General features: G+C 41.8%; 2 protein-coding genes across 4 annotated transcripts in view; one reads left to right on the top strand and one right to left on the bottom strand.

Moving 5' to 3' along the window:
- The window catches only part of frzb (frizzled related protein), a 28,789-nt gene extending 27,619 nt beyond the window's left edge, over positions 1 to 1,170 (bottom strand). For both annotated transcript variants that reach the window (XM_026145188.1, XM_026145187.1), the window contains exon 1: positions 722 to 1,170. In XM_026145188.1, coding sequence (XP_026000973.1) covers positions 722 to 926 — 205 coding nt within the window. In that variant the 5' untranslated portion in view covers positions 927 to 1,170. The remainder of the gene's footprint in view (positions 1 to 721) is intronic.
- A 9,152-nt stretch (positions 1,171 to 10,322) lies between these two features.
- Positions 10,323 to 19,030, top strand: dusp19a (dual specificity phosphatase 19a). Of its 2 annotated transcripts, none has more exons than XM_026144514.1 (5): positions 10,323 to 10,548; positions 13,864 to 14,112; positions 15,124 to 15,170; positions 15,325 to 15,477; positions 18,635 to 19,030. In XM_026144514.1, exons 2-5 carry the CDS (start codon positions 13,887 to 13,889, stop codon positions 18,833 to 18,835), a joined length of 627 nt encoding a protein of 208 aa, XP_026000299.1. In that variant the 5' UTR covers positions 10,323 to 10,548; positions 13,864 to 13,886; the 3' UTR covers positions 18,836 to 19,030. The 2 variants fall into 2 exon arrangements, with proteins under 2 accessions (XP_026000299.1, XP_026000300.1); XM_026144515.1 differs by lacking the exon at positions 10,323 to 10,548 and adding an exon at positions 13,755 to 13,782.
- The last annotated feature ends 1,886 nt before the right edge of the window (positions 19,031 to 20,916 follow it).

Here is a 20,916-nt window from a genome sequence, read left to right on the forward strand (position 1 = left end):
TGTGTATATAATAATAATAATAATAATAATAATAATAATAATAATCATTATTATTATTATAAAGACATCAATTTAGTTCATGATAACACTCACTAATCAGTATTTTGAGATGTGATCATCTGTTATTGCACAGAAGAAAAACAATATTTATGGTTTCCATAAGTACATTGGAAGGTTGGAAATTTGAATATATCTGATTGGGGGCATATGTCCCCTCAAATATATATGATGATTACGGCCCTGGAAAAAAAACACTTGGTAATTTTAGAGAAGTGACCTATTCAAGTGTCTGTTCTTCACTCCACTTTCTGTATGTACATTAAAGCCTCCTTACTTTAATTTCATCATTTCTGAGTTATGTGCCAAATAACATTACAGAGATGTTATGAGTGGTCAGGTGTTTATGTTAATGTCAAGGCAACGTGCAGATGATAAAAAGGTCATCCCAGGCTGTTTCAGCCTTTGCCCGACTTGTTAACTAATCTGTGTGCCCTAAAATAGCGCTTTAACTGCTTATTAGCGACTTCAAAAATCAAAAATCGTGAACAGTAAGTTAAAACTAAAGTTGTGGGGAAAACGTTTACATGTTTTCATGAGAACCTGAAAAATCACTGTGCGATTGCTTCTACGGTCAGTTAATTACACACCAGGTTCTTCAATGACTTAATTAACTGCCCAATTAAAAAAAAGTTTATTAGGGCACTGAGGGGCAGTAACTCACCCAGCAGCCCCTCAAACTGCTCGATGGCCAGCACCGCGTTGTCCTGCGTGCTGTGGTGGAGATGGTTCGGCATCTTGGTCATGTTCCAGGGCATGGACCGGCACAGCGGGATCCGCACAGTCTCGCAGGACGCCGCCCGGACCGCAGCCGGCCACAGCGCGCAGGACACGGCCAGCAGAGACACGGCGAGCCCCAGAGAGAGCATGTCGGTCGGTTCACAGAGGGTACGGGGGCACAGTGAAGTGAGGGCAGCGCAGGTCCGTGCTCCGGTGAAGACTCGCTCATTCACTTCGAGTTAAATCCCAAATTAGACGCGATTTTCCTGCTGATTGGTGCTTTTCTGCTGCTGCCGTCCGGTCCGCAGACAGCGGGAGGGAGGAGCTGCTTTCTTATGCACACTTCAACGTCCTCCTCTTCCTCTATCCCTCCTTCTCTCTCCAGCTTCCCTCCTGGACTCGTCTCACCTCTCCTCCTCTCCTTTCCCCCTTCTTATCCTCCATACTAAAAGATAGATTCCTTTTAGATGAAAAATAAACACGAGTAAAGCCGTGAAAAGCTCGTAGATGTGTGTGTGTGTCACTGCATTTTACGAAATCGGTGGCTAGACCTCATACAGTTAACTTTAAGAGAAGGTAAGAGCGTGAGAAAAGTAAAATCTGTCTTTTTTTTTTAAATATTAGAAAACACTTGAAGTGTTATCAACGCCATCTACTGCAGAAAGTGATGTCCGTAACAAATGGGAAAATCCTTGTACCTGACCATTTTCAGACGGTAACGCCAACTTTGGATTTTGTGCTTCAGATTGCTGTCAGTATGTAGGGAGGACGCATACAGCGTGCAGCTGTCAGTAAAACACGGTGGAGGCTCTGTCATGGTTTGGACTGCATTACAGCTGATAGTGTTGTCACAACTGATGATATTATGAATGCAGATTTTGATCCAACATGCCATGTAGCATGTGAATGGCAGTGGCTTCACCTTTCAACATGTCAGTGACCCCAAACACACTGCAGTAAAACCTTGTTTAAATACACATTTCTCAAACACTCTGTAAATATAGTAAAGGTACATTGGAATAGAGAGACACAACAGAACGCTATCAGGACCCAGACCTCAACATCATTGAAGCAGTGGTGGATCATCTTCACAGAACTGAACAAAAGGCAGGAAACGTCCAAAGAAGAGCTTTGAAAGTCTTTCAAGAAACCTGGAGAACCAGTGCTAAAGACTACTTAAAGAAATGAAAGCTGCTGAAGAGAGTTCAGGCTATGTCAGAGAATAAAGGCGGTCATACCAAATGTTGACTTTTAGGATAGTTAAAAATGAACAAACTTTATTTTTGTCATACTGACTGTTCATGTATGTTTGCATATGCTTCAATAAACTGCTGCAATGTCTCAAGACATTTGAATAGTGTCATTTATAACAATATCAAATTCAAACAAGAACAAACAAAGACAATTTCACAAACTAATCTATACTGATATAACTTTCTGAACCCAGGCATTACATTTCCTGCTATGTTTGGAGTTTAGAAGTCTCAAAGTGCTCTCTTTTGAAAAGTAACCTGTGACAAAAGCTATCATGTAGGCGAAGCAAAAATGTTTTCCTCTGAGGTAAAGGGGAATAGAAGCTGAAATGATTAAAAATAAAAAATATGCATTTAAAGTACAAACACAGACACATCTTATCACAAAGTCTACAACTGATCAAGACTAGATTACAAATTGTCCACTGGAAGAAGTCTCTGTAAAACAGATTCTGTATCTGCATATGCAGAACAGATCGTCACCAGTGCATGGGCACAGAAGCATAATCTTTATGAAAATTCAAAATGTTTACAATGAAAAGCTGAATAGAGTTTGATCCAGCTCTTTGGTGTGAGCTAAACTGTGACATCCCCTCATTTGTTGTAGATCAGAGGGTGGAGTGCTACGTTATCATCTAAAGGCTACCAGGTTGAGTTAGAAAGCTCTATGACTCTATGGACACTGTTAAGTAGTACCAAAGGCCATATTATTTGTCAGACAGCACCAAAGTCAAGCAAAGTGGCCACATCCCAAAGGAAAAAAAACCCCATACAGTTATTATGAAGGAGAAAGTTAGCTATAGAGACCTGCAAACAGCCTGCTATAAAGTTTGAGATTTTGGGGACTGATTTGCTTTTGGAGCCAGACCCAGGTGGTCGTTTGAGGAACCACCCGGGTCACTGCACCTTTTTTTCAGCCCTGGGGGAGCTACGGTTGGTACTGCGAGTTAATGAAGTGTGTGAGAAAACAATAACAACAATACAGAGAAGCTTCCAATAAAAATAGGGATTCCCTGTGGAATAACTAAAGGAAACAGAGAGCAAAAGTAGGACCCACACCTGAAATTAGCAAAAAAAAATGAATAAAACAAAATTTCACATTCTTTCACGTGGTTGTAGTCTTACACTGTGCTCTTACAGTTGTTGCAAAGACAATCAGGCACTTGATACGACCTGCTAACAGCAAGTACTGGGGACCTGTAACTGGTTCAGTGGTTCACTGGCCGTCGACCTTTGACCTCCGCAGGCTTGTTGCATTAACAGCTCTGTTATTGGTCCAATAAAGCTGAAAATGACGCAGCAAACTACAGCAGTGTGTGTGTGTGTGCATGTGTTGACAGCAGTAATGGTTGTCAGATGTTGGAGGAGCTTCCCATGTTAGGGTTGAGTTACAGCCAGCACGCACACACATGCACACACACACACAGACACACAGACACGGACATGGTCTCTCTGGGTTTTGTGACTCATGGATCAACAAGCAGATAACTGAGTCAGCCCTTTCCCTTCTATCCTTCCTTCATTCCTTCCTTCCTCCCTTCTTCCTTTCCACCCTCCTCTCACTATTGCTTCCTTCTTCTGCTTTCTCTCCGAAGTGTGTTTTTTCTTCTGACATAAAACCCCTCTCGCATTTGGCAGGAAAATCTTATCAGAGGAATGAACACACACACACACACACACACACACACACACACACACACACACACACACACACACACACACACACACACACACACACACACACACACACACACATTAACTGTTTCTTGCACAGTGAATGCACATTCCAGTGAAAGTGAAAAAACCCTGCTCATTTTCTCTCCTCTCCACTGTCTGAGAAGCAAAACAAACCCGCAACCTGACTCCGTTGCGTGAATGTGTGTTTGCACCTCTGTCCTTGTGGGATCCAGTGTAAGTTTTGGGACAGACCTCCAAAGGGGTTCAGGTTAGAATGAAGTTTAGGTGCGTGGGAATGCGCTGCTGTCACCGATGGTCCTCACAAAGATAGCCACACTAACATGTGTGCTGAGGGAATGAAAATTTCAGCCAAAAGAAAACTCTTTCTCTCTGTATGTGGACATATTCTTGGAAACTACCAGAATCTTTTCCAACAAAAATAAGACTGCAGCTGTCCACACACACACACACACACACACACACACACACACACACACACACACACACACACACACACACACACACACACACACACACACACACACAGTACAAGGACTGAAAGTAATCTGGAATGATTACTGATTTTGCTACAGAGCCTGAAATTGGAGCTAAAAACGTGAGTATTGCCCTGAGGGTGGTGTTTAAGGAGAAGTCACGGGGGCGTTAAAGGAGAACTGATTTCACATCGCACTCCCATGACACTGTCAGTTTCATGATGGATAGTTTTAAAAAGTAACTGCAGCAGAATCAGAAAAAGTGTCCTTTTTGCTTTCATATGATCTTCTTCCTTGTTGACAGCATTGCCTACATTACCCACAATGCAGTTTCATCTATCAGTGAGATTTAGTCAAAGTCAAATTTATTTATATAGCAGATTTACAGTTTTTTACAGACGCTAGGACACATTTCTCAATACTTAGGTCACTTTTGCAAAACTCTTCACATATTTCTCCTAACTGACCCTCAGCCTGGCAAAGCAGTTCATTTCACATTCAAAATGCACTACAACTACCAAAACACTTCATTCAGGTCTCAAATGAACACATTCCTCCAGAACACTAGCAAAGGTTGACAGCCGACAAACACACTTTGTCACCCACAAAACAATGACCTAAAAAACACTAACAACATGTAGCATTACACAGTGTTTTCCTGTGTAAAACAAGGACACATCTCTGTTTATAATTTCAATATATGTTACTGGAATGAATCAGACATCATGTATTTATGTTTATGTATTTTTATTTTTTTGCACTAAGTAATCCCAAAATACAAGAATTTGTATACACACCATCCACTGATACACATACAATAGTAATGCTAATCTACTCGGTCTCCTCCATTTGGCCACAGGTTCTCATCCACATCACATCTTATGTCATCTAGGGCAACACACCTAGGAAAGAATCTTCTGGCATGCCAGAATTGAAGGAGTTGAAAAATTGAAGGAGTAACATCTGTGTAGATGTTCATCCACAATGAGAATCAGCTGTGGCTGGTTAAACTGCATTGTTAGATTTAAAATATGTTTCAATAAAATATTGCTGTTGGATTTTGCTGTCTTTTCAAGTTTTGCATTGTGTTATTGTTTTGGCCATAAGTTTAACAGTTTTGAAAACAGTATGTAAGCACATGCAAAATGTCCTGTACGTACAAAGCTTTTTGGCAGTTGTTGTGTCTGAGTGAGAAGATGATTCATGAAATTTGAGAGATGTAGTCATTGAATGCATTTTGAGCCAAGACAATGATAACTGGTCCTCAGTTTAGGCCACATAGACTTCTGTTGTGCTCACTGTGTGAGGAGTTTTGCAAACGTGACCTAAGTATTGGGAAATGTGTCCTAGCGTCTGTAAAAAATTGTAAAACTACAACTGTTGACCGAAGTGCTGTACATTTAAGACAATCAAAAATATAAAAACATCCAAGCCACAAAATAAAAGTGGGTTTTCAGACAGGTTTTGAAAGTGTCCACTGTTGGGGAGGTCCTGATGTGAAGGGGCAGTTTGTTCCACAATTTAGAAGCAGTCACAGCAAAGGCCCGATCTCCTCTCTACTTTAATCTGGACCTCGGGACAGCCAAGAGCATTCGATCCGCAGACCTCAGTGATCTTGCAGAAGTATACGAATTTAAAACATCAGAAAGGTATGAGCGTGCTAACCCATGCAACGCCTTAAAAACAAATAATAAAATCTTAAAATTAGTTTGAAAACTAACTGGCAGCCAGTGAAAGGATGACAGTATGGGAGATATGTGGTCTCGCTTGCGTGTGCCAGTTAGTAACCGTGCTGCAGCGTTTTGGACCAGCTGCAGTCGGCTAACAGATGACAGACTAACATCAGAGTAAAGTTGCAGTAAACTGTCTCTTTCGCTGGAAAGTGTAGGCAACACCAAAGAGCCAAAAACCTTCTTTATGGCTGGTAGACAAGCTGAAAAAGCAGTTTAATGTTTAATGTAAGTGTGAAGGAGGGCACACATTTTGGGATTTTATCCGTACTTTTATATACTTTAGAGATGTCCTATAGGTAAAGATGTCTGTGAAGGTTCTCAGTCATCCAGGTCATCGTAGTCAAAGGAGCTTGCAAAGAAAAGCGTCTGGACTTCTTTAAGTTGCTTGAAGACGTTTCACCTCTCATCCGAGAAGCTTCTTCAGTTCTAAGGTCAAATGGTGGAGAGTCCCTTTACATGGAGGAAGTGGAAAGGAAGGCTCTTGGCTCTTTCAAAGGAAGAGTACCCAGCCACTGGTACAGATATGTCAAATGGTGGAGAGTCCCAGATATAAACCTAGTGGGAGTTTCCCCCCACAGAGGGACAAAAGGACCCCCTGATGATCCTCTAATCGCCTGAGCCAAGGTGTGAAACTGGGTGTGGGTCCCAATCAGCTAGAGTTTCGGGTGTGTTCATTGTGAAACTTGGCCCCACCTTATCATGCGAATTCCTGAGGTCAGATGGCCCAGGATGTGAGTGGGCGTTAAGGCGTCTGGGAAGGGATCTCAAAACTGGATTATAGATGGCAGAGAGTTGGTGTCGTAAACCTCCGCCTCTGTTCAAAGATGGTCGCTCACAGTGGACATAGATGGCTTCTTTCACTCCTCTTTCAAACCATCTGTCCTCTCTGTCCAAAATGTGAACATTGGCATCCTTGAAAGAGTGTCCTTTATCCTTAAGATGCAGATGGACTGCTGAGTCTTGTCCTGTGGAGGTGGCTCTTCTGTGTTGTGCCATGCGCTTGTGAAGTGGCTGTTTGGTCTCTCCAATGTAGAGGTCTGGGCATTCCTCGCTGCACTGTACAGCATACACCACATTGTTAAGTCTGTGTTTTGGCATTTTGTCTTTCGGGTGAACCAGTTTCTGTCTGAGCGTGTTGCTGGGTCTGAAATGCACTGGGATGTCATGCTTGGAGAAAACTCTCCTGAGTTTTTCTGATACACCGGCTACATAGGGGATGACAATGTTGTTGCGTCTGTCTTTCTTATCCTCCCTCGCTGGTGTCTGGTCTTCTTTTCTGTGTCTCTTTGCTGACTTTAAAAACGCCCATTTAGGATAGCCGCACGTTTTGAGTGCTTCCTTTACATGTGTGTGTTCCTTCTTTTTTCCTTCAGGCTTAGAGGGAACATGTTCTGCCTGGTGGTGTAGGGTCCTAATTACTCCAAGTTTGTGTTCCAGAGGGTGATGGGAGTCAAAGAGGAGGTACTGGTCCGTGTGTGTGGGCTTCCGGTAAATTTTGATGTTGAGTTTGCCGTTCTCTTCAATGTGCACGGCGCAGTCCAGGAAAGGCAAACAGTTGTCCTTTGTGTCTTCCCTGGTGAACTTGACATCACCGATTTAGGTTATTTTAGTATGGAAATAGTTTAAAAGCCACATCTGTGCGTGTGAATGTCAGATTGTTGATTTACTGACACACCTGCCTACAATTTGATAAAATGTACACAGACAGAGTTTTGTATGTTCAGCTGCCACACATCAGAAGCATTCTGATGTCTTTATAATATGCAAGGCCATGCTGTGTGAAGCAAGACAACAATGAGCTGGAGACGGACAGGAGCTATATTATTTCCATCATAGTGTAATATGTGCTCTGTCACATCACTATAATTAACATAAAAATACTAAGCCAGGAGGTCTCCTCTCTTCAGGAACTCACTCTGCAGGAGGGGGAGATATAGGAGAGGTGGAGGAAGATCTCAGCCTGGTCATCTATTGTCTTATGTAGTCTGGAAGATGAGTGCCGGGCTCTGTGGGGCCAGGCGGCGCTGCTGAACTGTGCCCCGGTCCGGATGGGCCTGGACCCCCTTTCCCTGGTGGGTTGCAGAGTATGGGGGTGCCTACTGGGGTCAGCAGGGGAGCTGGCCCCAGGGAGGGGTCACTTGCCCCTCCCTTCCTTCCCTACCCATCTCCAGCTGCCTCCCTCTTCCCGCTCCACCACAATCACCCACACATGCAGGGCCTTGGGGTAGTTGTTGCCCACCTTTCAATTTTAAATACACGTAGACATTGAGGGCTATCAGGAGGGGCTATGCGCTTACCTGCTGCTCTCTGGCAGGTAGCTCCATGCCCTCCTGGGTTTTAAATGCACCTTAGAACACACATGCATCAACACTACATATGAGCGGGCGGAGGGAGGTTTGGAGTCTTAACCCCCCCCCCCCCCCCCCCCCCGTTCTCTGCCGCCTGCTGGAGCGGGGGGGCTAGGAGGAGGAGTTGGCCGTCTGATTGGGGTCTGGAATGTGGGGCCTTCCTGCTGCTGCGGAGTCGGGGCGGTCTGCTTCTCTCCACCCCAGAGAAAAGGGTAACACTACCTGGGTCTGGGTGCAGTTTCCCCCTCCAGGGGCAAGGGCACCTAGACCCGGTTCGTAGAGTACGCTTGGGGAGTGTGATCGTGTGTACAGCGTCTCTTTATGTCTGTCTCCACGTTGGTTGAGTGTGGAGTAAGTGCATATGAGAGCATGAGGGTGGGAATGGATGTTTGTATCTGTGTGTGCCTGTATGTCTGTGTCTATATGTCAGGTTGGGTATCAGACGCCACCTCTCTGGGACATCTCAGGCCCTCCAAGGTTTGGAGGCCTATCTCCCCCCACCACCACTTCCCCTGCCAGTGGCGGACTCCCTCAGGTGTCGGTGCGTTGGTGGTTCTTTGTGTCCGGGGATGGGCGTCCAGGTACACACCGGCTCACTCCTTGGCGGCCGCTTATTGGGGCCTGGAGCCTGGGGCTCGCTGGGGCCACTTTGGGGGTGGGGTGCCCCCGGCCTCTCGGCCTGGGGCTCGGTCACTCAGGCACAGCTGGCTGCCGGCGGAGCTCACGGGCACGTCACTGCAACTCCCCCTGACTTCTGCTCCGCAGCTGCTGAGTGAGCCCTCATCTGGGACTCTCCTCAGCTCTTTCTGGGACAGTGGCGCAGCTGCCCCTCTGTTGGTCTTCCTTGGTCTCTTGTGTTCTGAGGGCCTCTGGATGTCTGGAGCTTTGATCTCCTCCATACCTGCTTCATACCCTGGTGGATGGGGCTGTGGCTCCCCCACACCCTCTAGCAGATCATTACATGTAGGAACCTTTTAAAAACAAGCGCGTTCATGCTCACAGATGTACACACGGGTGCTCACACACACAATCTACACCCTTTTTTGGCTCCTACTTTAAAGCACACTGTGTGCTGTCAATCTTGCTGCACAATAATGTTTAACACTTAGTATTTACTGTTACATTCCAATAGATCATCATGATGTTGTTTATCCCTTGTTAAATGCTTGTTTTCTTTTTTCTTTCTCAACAGGTGATCCAGGTGATTGATATATGCATTTTATGTCTGCTTATTTTGTTGGTTTTTGTTTTTTTCCCTTTATCCCCGTCCCTCTTCTCAGCTGTTTTTCTTTCCCTCTTTCTTTCTCCCCTTCTTTCCCCCATTCAAGTCTGTCCCGTATTTAGCAAGTGAAAATAAAATAAAATAAACAATAAAAGGTGAATCAAATAGACCATTACGGCAAGGCTGGGATGGTCAATTTGCTAAAGTAAATCCATTGGACATCTTTCTTCGCCTTTAGACAATAATTCTGATGGCAAAAGAGCCAAACGGGACAGGCAAAAATAAATAAATAAATAAAATAAAATACTAAGCCTTGAAAGACTTGTGTTTTATGTATTATTCATTTGATAATTCATTCTAACTGTAGCTCTTTATTTTAACAGTTCGTTGGGCGCTGCAACAGATTTGAAGTAGTTTTTCATTAATGCTGCTTAAGAAAAGCAAATATGTGGCTCCCTCTAGTGAAAAAGTAAGAAACAACATCCAACACCAACACAACCAGTCCTTTACTAATTTCCTTGAAAATATTCTGACATTACTTCTGTAATTTTATCATATAATCATATAGAAAAGCATATATTTTGCCATTGTGCTTTAGCTGCATGTGCTCTATATTAAAGTGAGGCAACAAAACAGGAAAGAGGATTTATTCATTTAGTACATAGGAAAAATGAAAAGGATTGCGCTAAAGTCTAAGTTTTTTTGTTTGTTTGTTTTTTTGTTTGTTTGTTATGCACTTGGTAAATGTGTCATTGTTAAAGTGCACAGGTGAAATTCAGACAGGCAGCAGGTTTCATGTTACACAGCAGCAGCTCACCTCCAGCAGAGTTCCTGACCTAACGGCAACCAAGTTTAGTCGGTATTAGGCATCTGAACCACACTGCATGCCTACTGTGAAAAAAAAGATGACGAAGGGACGCATCTGTTTTTCTTCTGCAAACTGAACCGGATCCTTCGCCTTCTCTGGTTTCTGGCATTTAAGCTAGACTTCCCTGAGAGAAACTAATACAAGCTGAACTGAATTACAACAATCACAGGAAACAGGTACTGTATAAAGATAGTGCATGTTATTACAGAGCATGTATGTGCTGGTTGTTGTTCCAAGGTGAGGAAATTAACATTATGATTAGGTCAGGTTATCCAAAACAAATTTAAGCTACCTAATAAAACAAGGTGGACAGAACCTAAATAGTTGATTTTTAAAAATGATTTGAATTAGATAATAATTTGCATATTTAAATTAGATGTGTTATTTTGCTTATGAAGATGTCAGGGTAAGGGCAGGTAGTCCCTGTGAGCCAACAGCACAGATGGATCTGAGCACTCTCATTTATGTGAGTGAGAATAGGTCTGCATGACCTGCCTGGTCTTCTCTGACACATAGCTCAGGCTGTTTTTAAAAATAAAGCTGGAAATTAAGAAATGGATCCTCTTTAAAAGATAACTAACATTTTTTTGTTCAGCCTGATAGGGAAATTTATTTCTTAACCAAAAGTTTTGACCAGCTCCTGTTAGATGATATGTTCTATCCGGGGCATTTTTTTTTTTTTTTTTAGATCAGAAGTCATGCAGAAATGCAAATGGTGATTCTAAAGTCATAGTTGGGTTTACAAAGTTCAGGGACTTCAAAGCCACAGTCACAACTTTGAGTCTAGGCTGCAGAGCAACTGGCAGATTTTGATATGATAGCCCCGACGTCCTGATGGAGACATAATGTTAGAAGTAGCTCTCTAATAACTGTCCAGCCACACTTAATTCTAAAAGTTATCACAAGAATTTTCCATTTAATGTGTGAAAATTCAATTCTCCAAAAGATGATTCTGTTCGTTTGGACGTAGCGTTTTGTGGAAGAAACATTTCTTCCACAAAACGCTACGTCCAGAATCAACTTTTGGAGATCTAATTACCTGGATGATTGATCATGCATCAAGATGCAAATTCAATTCAATTCAATTCAATTCAATTTTATTTATACAGTGCCAAATCACAACAACTGTCGCATTCAATGTGCTTTAAATTGTAAGGCAGACCCTACAATAATAAATCAAAAACCCAACAATCATATGACCCCCTATGAGTAAGCACTTTGGCAATAGTGAGAAGGAAAAACTCCCTTTTAACAGGAAGAAATGTCCAGCAGAACCAGGCTCAGGGAGGGGCGGGCATCTGCTGGGACCGGTTGGCCTAAGAGAAGGAAGACAGGATGAAAGACATGCTGTGGAAGAGAGACAGAGATTAATAACAAGTTTGATTCAGTGCAGAGGGGTCTATTAACACATAGTGAGCAAGAAAGGTGACTGGGGAAGAAATACTAATACTGATAGTGCATCATGGGAATCCCCCAGCAGCCTATACTTTTTGCAGCATAACTAAGGGAGGATTCAGGGTCACCTGGTCCAGCCCTAACTGTATGCTTTAGCAAAAAGGAAAGTTTTAAGCCTAATCTTAAAAGTAGAGATAGTGTCTGTCTCCTGAATCCAAACTGGAAGCTGGTTCCACAGAAGAGGGGCCTGAAAATTGAAGGCTCTCCCTCCCATTCTACTTTTAAATACTCTCTAGGAAGAAAAACTAACCCAGCAGTCAGAAAGCAAAGTGCTCTAATGGAGTGATATGGTACTATAAGGTCATTAAGCAACAGTGCCTTGCTGTGAGGCAAGAAGGTCCTGAGTTCAATTCCACCATCAGGTTTGCTTGGATTCTCCCCTGAGTTTAACTAATTGGTGTGTGTTATCTGGCTTCACGGATAGATAAAGTTGAATATCATCTGCATAGGAGTGAAAATGTATACTATGTCTTCTAATGATGCTGCCTAAGGGAAGCATGTATAATGTGAACAGAACTGGTCCTAGCACTGAACCCTGTGGAACTCCATAATTAACCTCAGTGTGTGAAGAGGACTCTCCATTTACATGTACAAACTGGAGTCTATTAGATAGATATGATACAAACCACTGCAGTGCAGTACCTGTAATACCTACAGCATGTTCTAATCGCTCTAATAGGATATTATGGTCGACAGTATCGAATGCTGCACTAAGGTCTAGCAGGACAAGCACAGAGATGAGTCCACTGTCAGAGGCCATAAGAAGATCATTTGTAACCTTCACTAAAGCTGTTTCTGTGCTGTGATGAGCTCTGAAACCTGACTGAAACTCTTCAAATAAACCATTCCTCTGCAGATGATCTGTTAGCTGTTTGACAACTACTCTTTCAAGGATTTTTGATATGAAAGGAAGGTTGGAGATTGGCCTATAATTAGCTAAGACTGCTGGGTCTAGAGATGGCTTTGAATCATCTTCAACATGTGAAGATAAATTGAACAGGATGCAATGACAAAACCAGCAAGGTCACACATAAGGACACAAAAAGGAAATTACTAGCTTTCTGATTTTTGACAGCATAGAAAAGATAGTTTAGCCATATTTGGAAAGTGAAACAGACGTGATAACACCTCTCAAACTGTACCTCTGCAAATTATGTGCTGAAGAGGAAGCAAAATAGGACCCATAACAAAGCCTTGAGGCACACCACACAGTCAAAGTGAGTTGGTGAAAGTATTGTTAACCTGAAATCCAAAGATGGAGGATGATCCATCCAATCACAGCCAGAGTCAATGATGTCAATGTGAACCAAAATGGTCCAGAGTTTTAAGTACACAACTGAATTTAAACTGGACCTTTCTGGGGCATAAGGATCAAAATGGACAAAATAATGAACCAAATAAAAAAATTTAGAAGACAAAATAAATAAAATGAAAGATGAACTGCAAAACAGCTGCTTCTTTCTATTCAGTAAACATCAGAAACTGGTGGTGATGTAAGAGTATTGGGGAATCATTGCATGATTGTGCAGTGCTCCGTCAGCATGATTATAGACTGAGTTCTGAACCTGATGGGGAGACAGAAAAGAAATCAAGATCAGTGTCACATGAAACCTCATAGAGGACCTAATTAAAAAGCTTTACAGCAGCTATTAAGACCACTTGTAAGTGATCCAGGGGTTTCTTGTTAAGCCACAGTGTTACATTAATTAAAAATTAAAATTCAAAGAGCTTATTTATGATCCTTAGCTCAAAAGACACGAGCAAACTTAAGGGGAGGTGCTTTCTTATTCAGCTAGTCTGTGTCAGTACTTTCTGATCTTGCTATCCTCTCTGCGCTCCCATTCCGTGTCATCAAAGATGTAAACCCTTTAAATGGCTTGGAAAAATGTGCTTTCTATTCTTCTAAAATGATGCAGGAATTTTACATGACAGCTTGCCTCAGATCGCAGGAAACTGTAAGCCCGTTCGTACACATCCGGTTCTCTAAACAGATGACATGGAGTTATTTGAAATATTCATTTACATTTATCTTTCAGGTGCAGTCCAGGTCAGTCTGAGCATGCAGTCCTTGACCGAGGAGATCCACAATTTCTCTCGGACGCGGCTGAGGAAGCAGTGCACCCGTGTGACCTCACTGAGTGGCCGTCGCATTATCGAGACTTGGAAGGGTTCAACAATCACTGTGGTCGAAGACCCCGCCCCCCCTTCAGAGAAGATGCTGGGATATGTCCCTGACACTTCCTGGGACCTGCAGGTTGGCATTGTCAAGCCCTTCCTTCTACTGGGTGAGTAACCCAAACAAATAACGCTTGTCTGAATACCTGGAAATATTGAAGAGTATGACCACTGTCAACCACTAGGCTGTGATTTCATTTGGTTAAAAGGGGTTCAGCATTTTACTGGCATTTTCCTCTGTTGGACAGCCAAGTGAAAAGCTGAGGTGAGTGGAAAACATGGTGATAGAGGAGGATGTGTTTGGAGGATATGGAAACAGACAGAGATTTTGTGTCTCTTTGGAAACATGTGATTATTCAGCTTGTGCCAAAAAAGTGAGGAAATTAAAAAAACAAAACAATTTTAGATGAATCAACCATCAGTGACTCTACACACAGAGAGAGGTTTAGAGGACAGAAACAGCAGCTAATTTAAGCTGTTCCTATACAACTACACCTGAGTCATAAAGAGCTTCAGCCACATGAAAGACAAAAGTCTGGTAATGGATAATGTGGCCTCCGGCGAGCCCTGATTCAACATTGTAGAGCCAATTTTGGATTACAATAACAGACACTAAGAAAGACTAAATCCACATAGGAACTCCTGGAGACTGGAGCAACACAAAGGCCAAATAATTTGGAAAAAAAGTACAAAGGTACTAGGGGGAAGTGCTCCCCTTTTAGAGGCTTTGCTTTGACTGAAAATTACAATGTATAAATACAAATATCCTCAATATTTATTATTAGTTTTTAGCACTTGCAGAACAAACACCTAGATATGAATTTAGGAAGTACAAAAAAATAAGCAGATGAGCCCATCTCCTCTCCCTGTGTCTCCCTGTCCTGTCCTGGATGTCCCCTTCAGCCCAGCAGTGCCGATAACCACTGAGCTCGTAACATGAGCCCCTACATGCGAGGGACGGGAGGAGACGTGACCCCGGAGCTCACTGATTTAGTGGGAGACCATTGATGACCCCATGACCTGCAGTAGATGCTGGGGCATACACACAGCAGGTTTTTCATTCGGCACCCTGGAGAGAGTCAAACCACACACTAACTAGTTTTATGTATGTGTGTGTGCAGGTTCTCAGGATGCTGCACATGACTTTGGCACGCTGAGAAAACACAAGGTGAGCTTCTTTTCCTACAAGCAAGGAGTTCGTTTCAGTCACTACTATCAAAGCAAAATTATGTTTCTGTTCCTGTTTCTCTGACTGTGTAGTCATAGGTAAGCTTCATTTTATGAATATCAGTATTGTGATAGTGAAACATTATCCTCCTCAGGTGTCTCACATCCTGAATGTGGCCTTTGGGGTGGAGAATGTCTTCCCGGACCTGTTCATCTATAAGACTGTCAGTATTCTGGATCACCCCGACACCGATCTCCTCCCTCACCTCCAGGAATGCTGTGACTTCATCCAGCAGGCTCAGACTGAGGTGACATAATTTCTTATGCATGTGTTTATTATTAATGTTAATGTTAAGTTACATGTGGATTTATCTAAAGGATAAATCCATAAATAAATGTATCTATATAAAAGGTGAATTAAAACTAGTATTAAGAGGTGATTAGTAATATTGATTACATTTATTTCTACTCTGAAATTTATTTCTCCTATAATTTCTCCCAGCTGGGTCACACATTGGCCTTAACACTCATATGACTGGGTAGCGTTAGCAAGATTTAAGATTGCATGGGCCCCATGGGAGTTTCTGTTTTTTAAGGGGGCTGCAGCTCTCTTGACTTTGGGAATGGCTGCTATAGACATTAGTATGATAAACATAAATGCTAAAGGACATAACTAACATGTGATCTCATTGCTAACTAAATGCTGTCTGTCTGTGGCTTTTACACTGCATGTTTTGAAAACTATTACAGATGATTAAATAGAGAGAAATAAATTTTAAAAAGAAATATTGACGAATAGGCATGGTCTACATAATAAATGAATATTTATATTAATTGTCTATTAAGCAATATTAACAGCAGAGCTGGGTACTTTTGCCGAATGAAGTACTTAGCAAACTAACTAGCTTATGGCAACAAGCAGTCAGATGTAAGGGTTTTAAACTGAGGGATGCATTAACATGCTACAAATGTTTCAACACTTCTTCCTCTCCTTGTCACCTCGTTGTGTTTCCTCTCCTTGTCGCCTCATCCTTGGTTTTAAATAATAGATGGTTAGTTTTGGTCATGTTTTATTCAACTGCTCTCAGATCAGATCTCAGTGTCATACAAGCTTTTAGCAGCGAAGCTCACGACTCACCTTAACATGACACCCCACACACACACTCACACATACACACACATAGAGTCATTACAAAGTCATTAGAGGTGTTTGATTACAGGAAGTCTATGTGTGTGTGCGCGTGTCTGTGTGTATGCGTATCCTCATAATGATATGTTTCTGTGTGTGGTAATTCCAGCTCTGATAATCAAACTGATGCTTTTACTTTGAAATGCAGACTCAAATTACTCGGTGGGCCATCTGGCTGGTAATGACGCTCGATTATGGACGCTGTCATGACGACAGCAACAGCCACAAAGGCATCATGTGACGGGGTTCATGACTGCAGGACAAATATATAAATTAATGTAACTTAATTGATACCAACTTTACTTTAGAGTTTGCATTATGACCTTTATTTTCTGAGAAATTCCTTTTCAAAATTATCTCAAATTCATCATCTATGATGATCCCAAACCCCAACCCGGAGAAAGAAAATATTTTTTTTGCATGCCAGAGTGAGTACTTTCTTTCTCCCCTGATTGCTAATAATTTGGAGACAATATAAAATATCACATATTCTGATGATTTATATTAGAATAATAATCCACATAACGCACCACTGGGTCATCAAATCATACTTTAATGACTGTTTTTGTAATTTTGTACCTGTTTAGAAATCTTTGTTCAAATTTGGTTGATAAAGAGGTCAGCTTTTTACAACATTGTTGAATGTGTAAAAAAACTGAAATAATCTTAATGGAGAACTGCAACTTTTTCTCCATAGCTCTTATTGTTTCTCTGCACGTTGGTCAAATCAGCTGATTTGACCAGTGAGTGCTCAGCCTGGTAACTGAGACACAGCTTATGGTGTACACCTTTCACGCGAAGGAAGATACAGACTGCAAAAGAGAAGCTAATGTGCATCCACAGACACAAACAAACAAACAAGCCTATTAACTAAAGCGCTCGTTGGAGCGTGAAGATCAGCCTGGACATCCTGACGTCAAAGCAAAGGCTCTGATCCGCTGTTTTGAATGTGGTCAATCAGGAAAAGTCAAAATTAAATATTATTAAAAACAACAACAACAACAAAACAGCGAAAGAACAGGCAGAGAGAGATGTTTAATTAGAATTATATTCTGTCAGTGAATATAATTTAATATTAATTTTCTTGTCTCTAATGCAAAGAATAAGGTGCCAAGATTAAGTTCTTTCTTTCAAATGAATAGATTTAAATAAAAAAAACAATGACATAAAATTTCAATTCTGTTCGTTAAAGTTAATGACAGAAAAATTACATCTCACTTTAGTTTACAGCATGTTACATTAAATACTTTAAGAACATGAGATCATGAAACAAGACGGGGGTCTGTGGTAATGAAACTGTTATCGTGGCCCTTTTTGTTGCCACCATGTCCAAGTTTACAATACAAAAGCTTTTAGAAGAAGTTATAAGGAGAAAACTGACCAGGGATCTGTCTGTGAACATGATTCACTGGTGTTTTTAAGTGCAACAGACAAACAAACATACAAACTAAGGATTAAGGGAAAAATCAGACACTGGGTTGCACTACAGGCATTATTAGTGTTGGGGCAATGGCCCAAACAAAGCCTATTTCTCCTACTGCTACTAGAAAGTGCTCAACTCAGGTGTGACTTCACTTCCAAAGGTAAAAGCATTACAGCATAAGACAATTTTACACCGGTTTTATTTTTTTAGACCTCAAGCTTGATCTTTTCCTGATTGAGCGATTTGGGACCCCTCCTGGACCACTCCTGTGTGACTTTTTTCAAGCATGTTCCACCAGGAGCAGGGCCTGGGGTAAACCCAGAAGATGTTGGAGAGATTACATCTATCGGCTGGCTTGGTAACGCCTCGCTGGCCTTAATAAGCTGAAGAAAATGAAAGGACGAATGTAATATTGATCTTTCATAAATAGTCTATAATGTTCTTTGTGGTAGGGGCAAAGAACCAACAACACCACAAAGTTGAAAGAGGAACACACAATAAAGATTGTTTCACTGTCCCAAGTGAAAGTAGACAGCAACAACATGTGGATGTTGGCCTGTAAAGGTCTGTCTGTTACCTAGGGATTATGAGAACTACTTTTTCACAATTAGATACTAATCAAGTAGTTTTTAGAAGCTAAACTTAACCAAGCTGTGGGCAAAGATGAAAGAGTGTCAAACAGGAGCTGTGCCTTCATCACCCCACATGCCTATGGAGGAGGACTGTTACGAAATAAGAAACGCACAACATGACCTTATTAGGATATTTTGCCCCAAGTGGCAAAGAATGGAATATTGATCTTTTATAAATGATGTGGTTTTAATATTATTATTTTTGTGCGTATCTCCATTAGAAAGGCGTGGTGTTGGTCCACTGCAACGCTGGGGTGTCACGTGCACCCGCTGTGGTCACTGGCTACCTGATGTCATGCGATGGCCAGTCTTTTGATGCTGCCCTCTCATTGGTCAAATCAGCTCGGCCCACCTCCTCACCAAACCCCGGCTTCCTGGAACAACTGCGGAATTACAAAACACCAGCAATGAATGGGTCCTGAAGTACAAAGACAAAATGTTACTTTAATTACAATACTTTAGTATAAAAATATATTTGGGATAATTACAATGTATGGTCTGTTTTTTTTTAAGGAGAAGAGGGGTGGCTTATACAGAGGTACCATCCAATTAAACTTATAAACTCATTATTCATCAAAATTTCCAGCATGTTTTCTCTCTTTCCTCTTCATTGAGGCATGATTTACGTCTTTGTGTTTTATTTTTGAGGGCGATGTCTTTGTGCTTGAATGCTGTCATTTAGATTTGTATCTCTGGGGGAAATTTATTTTGACCCATCCTTATTGTTTCGGAGTGGTGGGCAGCCACAAACTCCAGAGTGTTATTTCTAACCAGAATTGAAAATAAATAAATAAGTGAATACAGATGTCAATGACTGAAACAGAAATGCTTGTTGTAACTTTTTTGCAGTTATGGCTTTGAATATGGAAGCAACAGTAACAATTTTTTTGTCATACCTGTAGAAAACAAAACTGAACTAGAGAATACAGGAAACTAAACCAATTAACAGAGCACACAGCTGAGTACGAGGGAGATTGCAGACATAAATACACACAAGGGCAAATGAAGGAACACACCACAGGAGGGAACACAGCTGAACGTGATCTAACTAACGAGATGGGGAAACAAAACTGAACATGGCGCACACTAGACAGATGACACGGAAGCTGGGAGGCAAACAGTAGCCTTTGTCTACTGCAGCATAACTAAAGGAGGATTCAGGGTCACCTGATCCAGCCCTGACTATATGCTTTAGCAAAAAGGAAAGTTTAAAGCCTAATCTTAAAAGTAGTCAGTGTTGGGAAGATTACTTCTTCAACAGATTACAGAATACATGCCCCAAAATGTATTTTGTAACGTATTCAGTTACGTTATGCAATGAGAGTAACGTATTCTGAATACTTTGGATTACTTAATATATTATCATGCTTTTTACAACTACATGAATGTACTACTGCTGTGTGATTTATTACTATTGCTGGAGGTCCGCGGCTCCGAACCGTAGTAAAGGGACCTCTGGCTAATACATCGGTTCTGTGTTGGACTCATAGCTGAAAAATAGCTTTACTTTGTTGTCTGGGTCAAGTTTCAGACAGAGAGGCGTTGAAAGGCTGCTCCAACGGAACTTATTGTTTCAGAGGAAAACAGGAACACGGTGTACAGTCGAGTCTTAATAGCTTACTTGCACTCTTCTTGGCTGCAGTGGTTATTATTATATTTACATGCTTCCAGCTCCCATTTCTGCTCGATGACAACTTCTGCTTTTCCACTCTCCTTTTTCTCCCTCCTCGCGCTCACAGACACATAATGAGTATGGCAGTCCATTCTCCAACATGTATGACGTTGCGGAGCCTTTAACTCCGCAACGTCATACATGTTGGCCAAGATATAAAGTAAGAGGCAACTAATTTGTTACAGTGACAAATCAATGACATGCAGCTTTCAGTGGCTTCAAGAGGTTTTAAGAATTTTTATGACAGAACACAGTTTTAGATGAAAGGAGAGGGATTGGTTTCATTTTATGTCTTAAACGATGCTTATTTTTAGATTTCATTAGACAAGTACTGCTTGCCTTGCTTGCCCTGACCTGACGCCAGCTTGTCACTGTGTATACAGATTTATACCCCCAGAGCTTGAGTAATACAAAAACATGCACACATAAGCACACACACACACACCAAGGACCCACTTGCTTGAAAGGGTAAACGATCTCCACTCCCCCGAGAGAGTCAGTGAGCTTAACAACATCTGGGAAGAGCTACAGAGCAACACTGAGCAGCATGTGGATGAAAGCAAAAGGAAGATGTATCTACAACAGGTAAAAATATATACACAGCATCCGTGTGTTTGGAGCCTCCTCCCTCCTCCTGCTGCTTCTGTGGTTACTTCTGACAATGGGCTCCTTCTGCTCGGTCCTGGACAGAAGGACGGCTGTGACAGTGATGCCTCGTGATGGCTCGCTTGTTCAGCAAGCTTCAGGTCAGACAGTCATTTTCTAGTTCTCCATACCTCCTCCATACCATCCTCTTTAAAAAACTAAATTATAGATCTTTTTAATTATCTA

Source organism: Astatotilapia calliptera, chromosome 16 (genome assembly GCF_900246225.1).
Source record: "Astatotilapia calliptera chromosome 16, fAstCal1.2, whole genome shotgun sequence".
In the NCBI taxonomy this organism is placed as follows: domain Eukaryota; kingdom Metazoa; phylum Chordata; class Actinopteri; order Cichliformes; family Cichlidae; genus Astatotilapia; species Astatotilapia calliptera.

Coding starts and splice junctions, on each gene's coding strand:
- dusp19a (XM_026144514.1), top strand. CDS start 13,887: ATGCAGTCCTTGACCGAGGAGATCCACAATTTCTCTCGGACGCGGCTG. Junction 15,171..15,324: donor GCACGCTGAGAAAACACAAG/GTGAGCTTCTTT, acceptor TATCCTCCTCAG/GTGTCTCACATCCTGAATGT. Junction 15,478..18,634: donor TCCAGCAGGCTCAGACTGAG/GTGACATAATTT, acceptor TATCTCCATTAG/AAAGGCGTGGTGTTGGTCCA.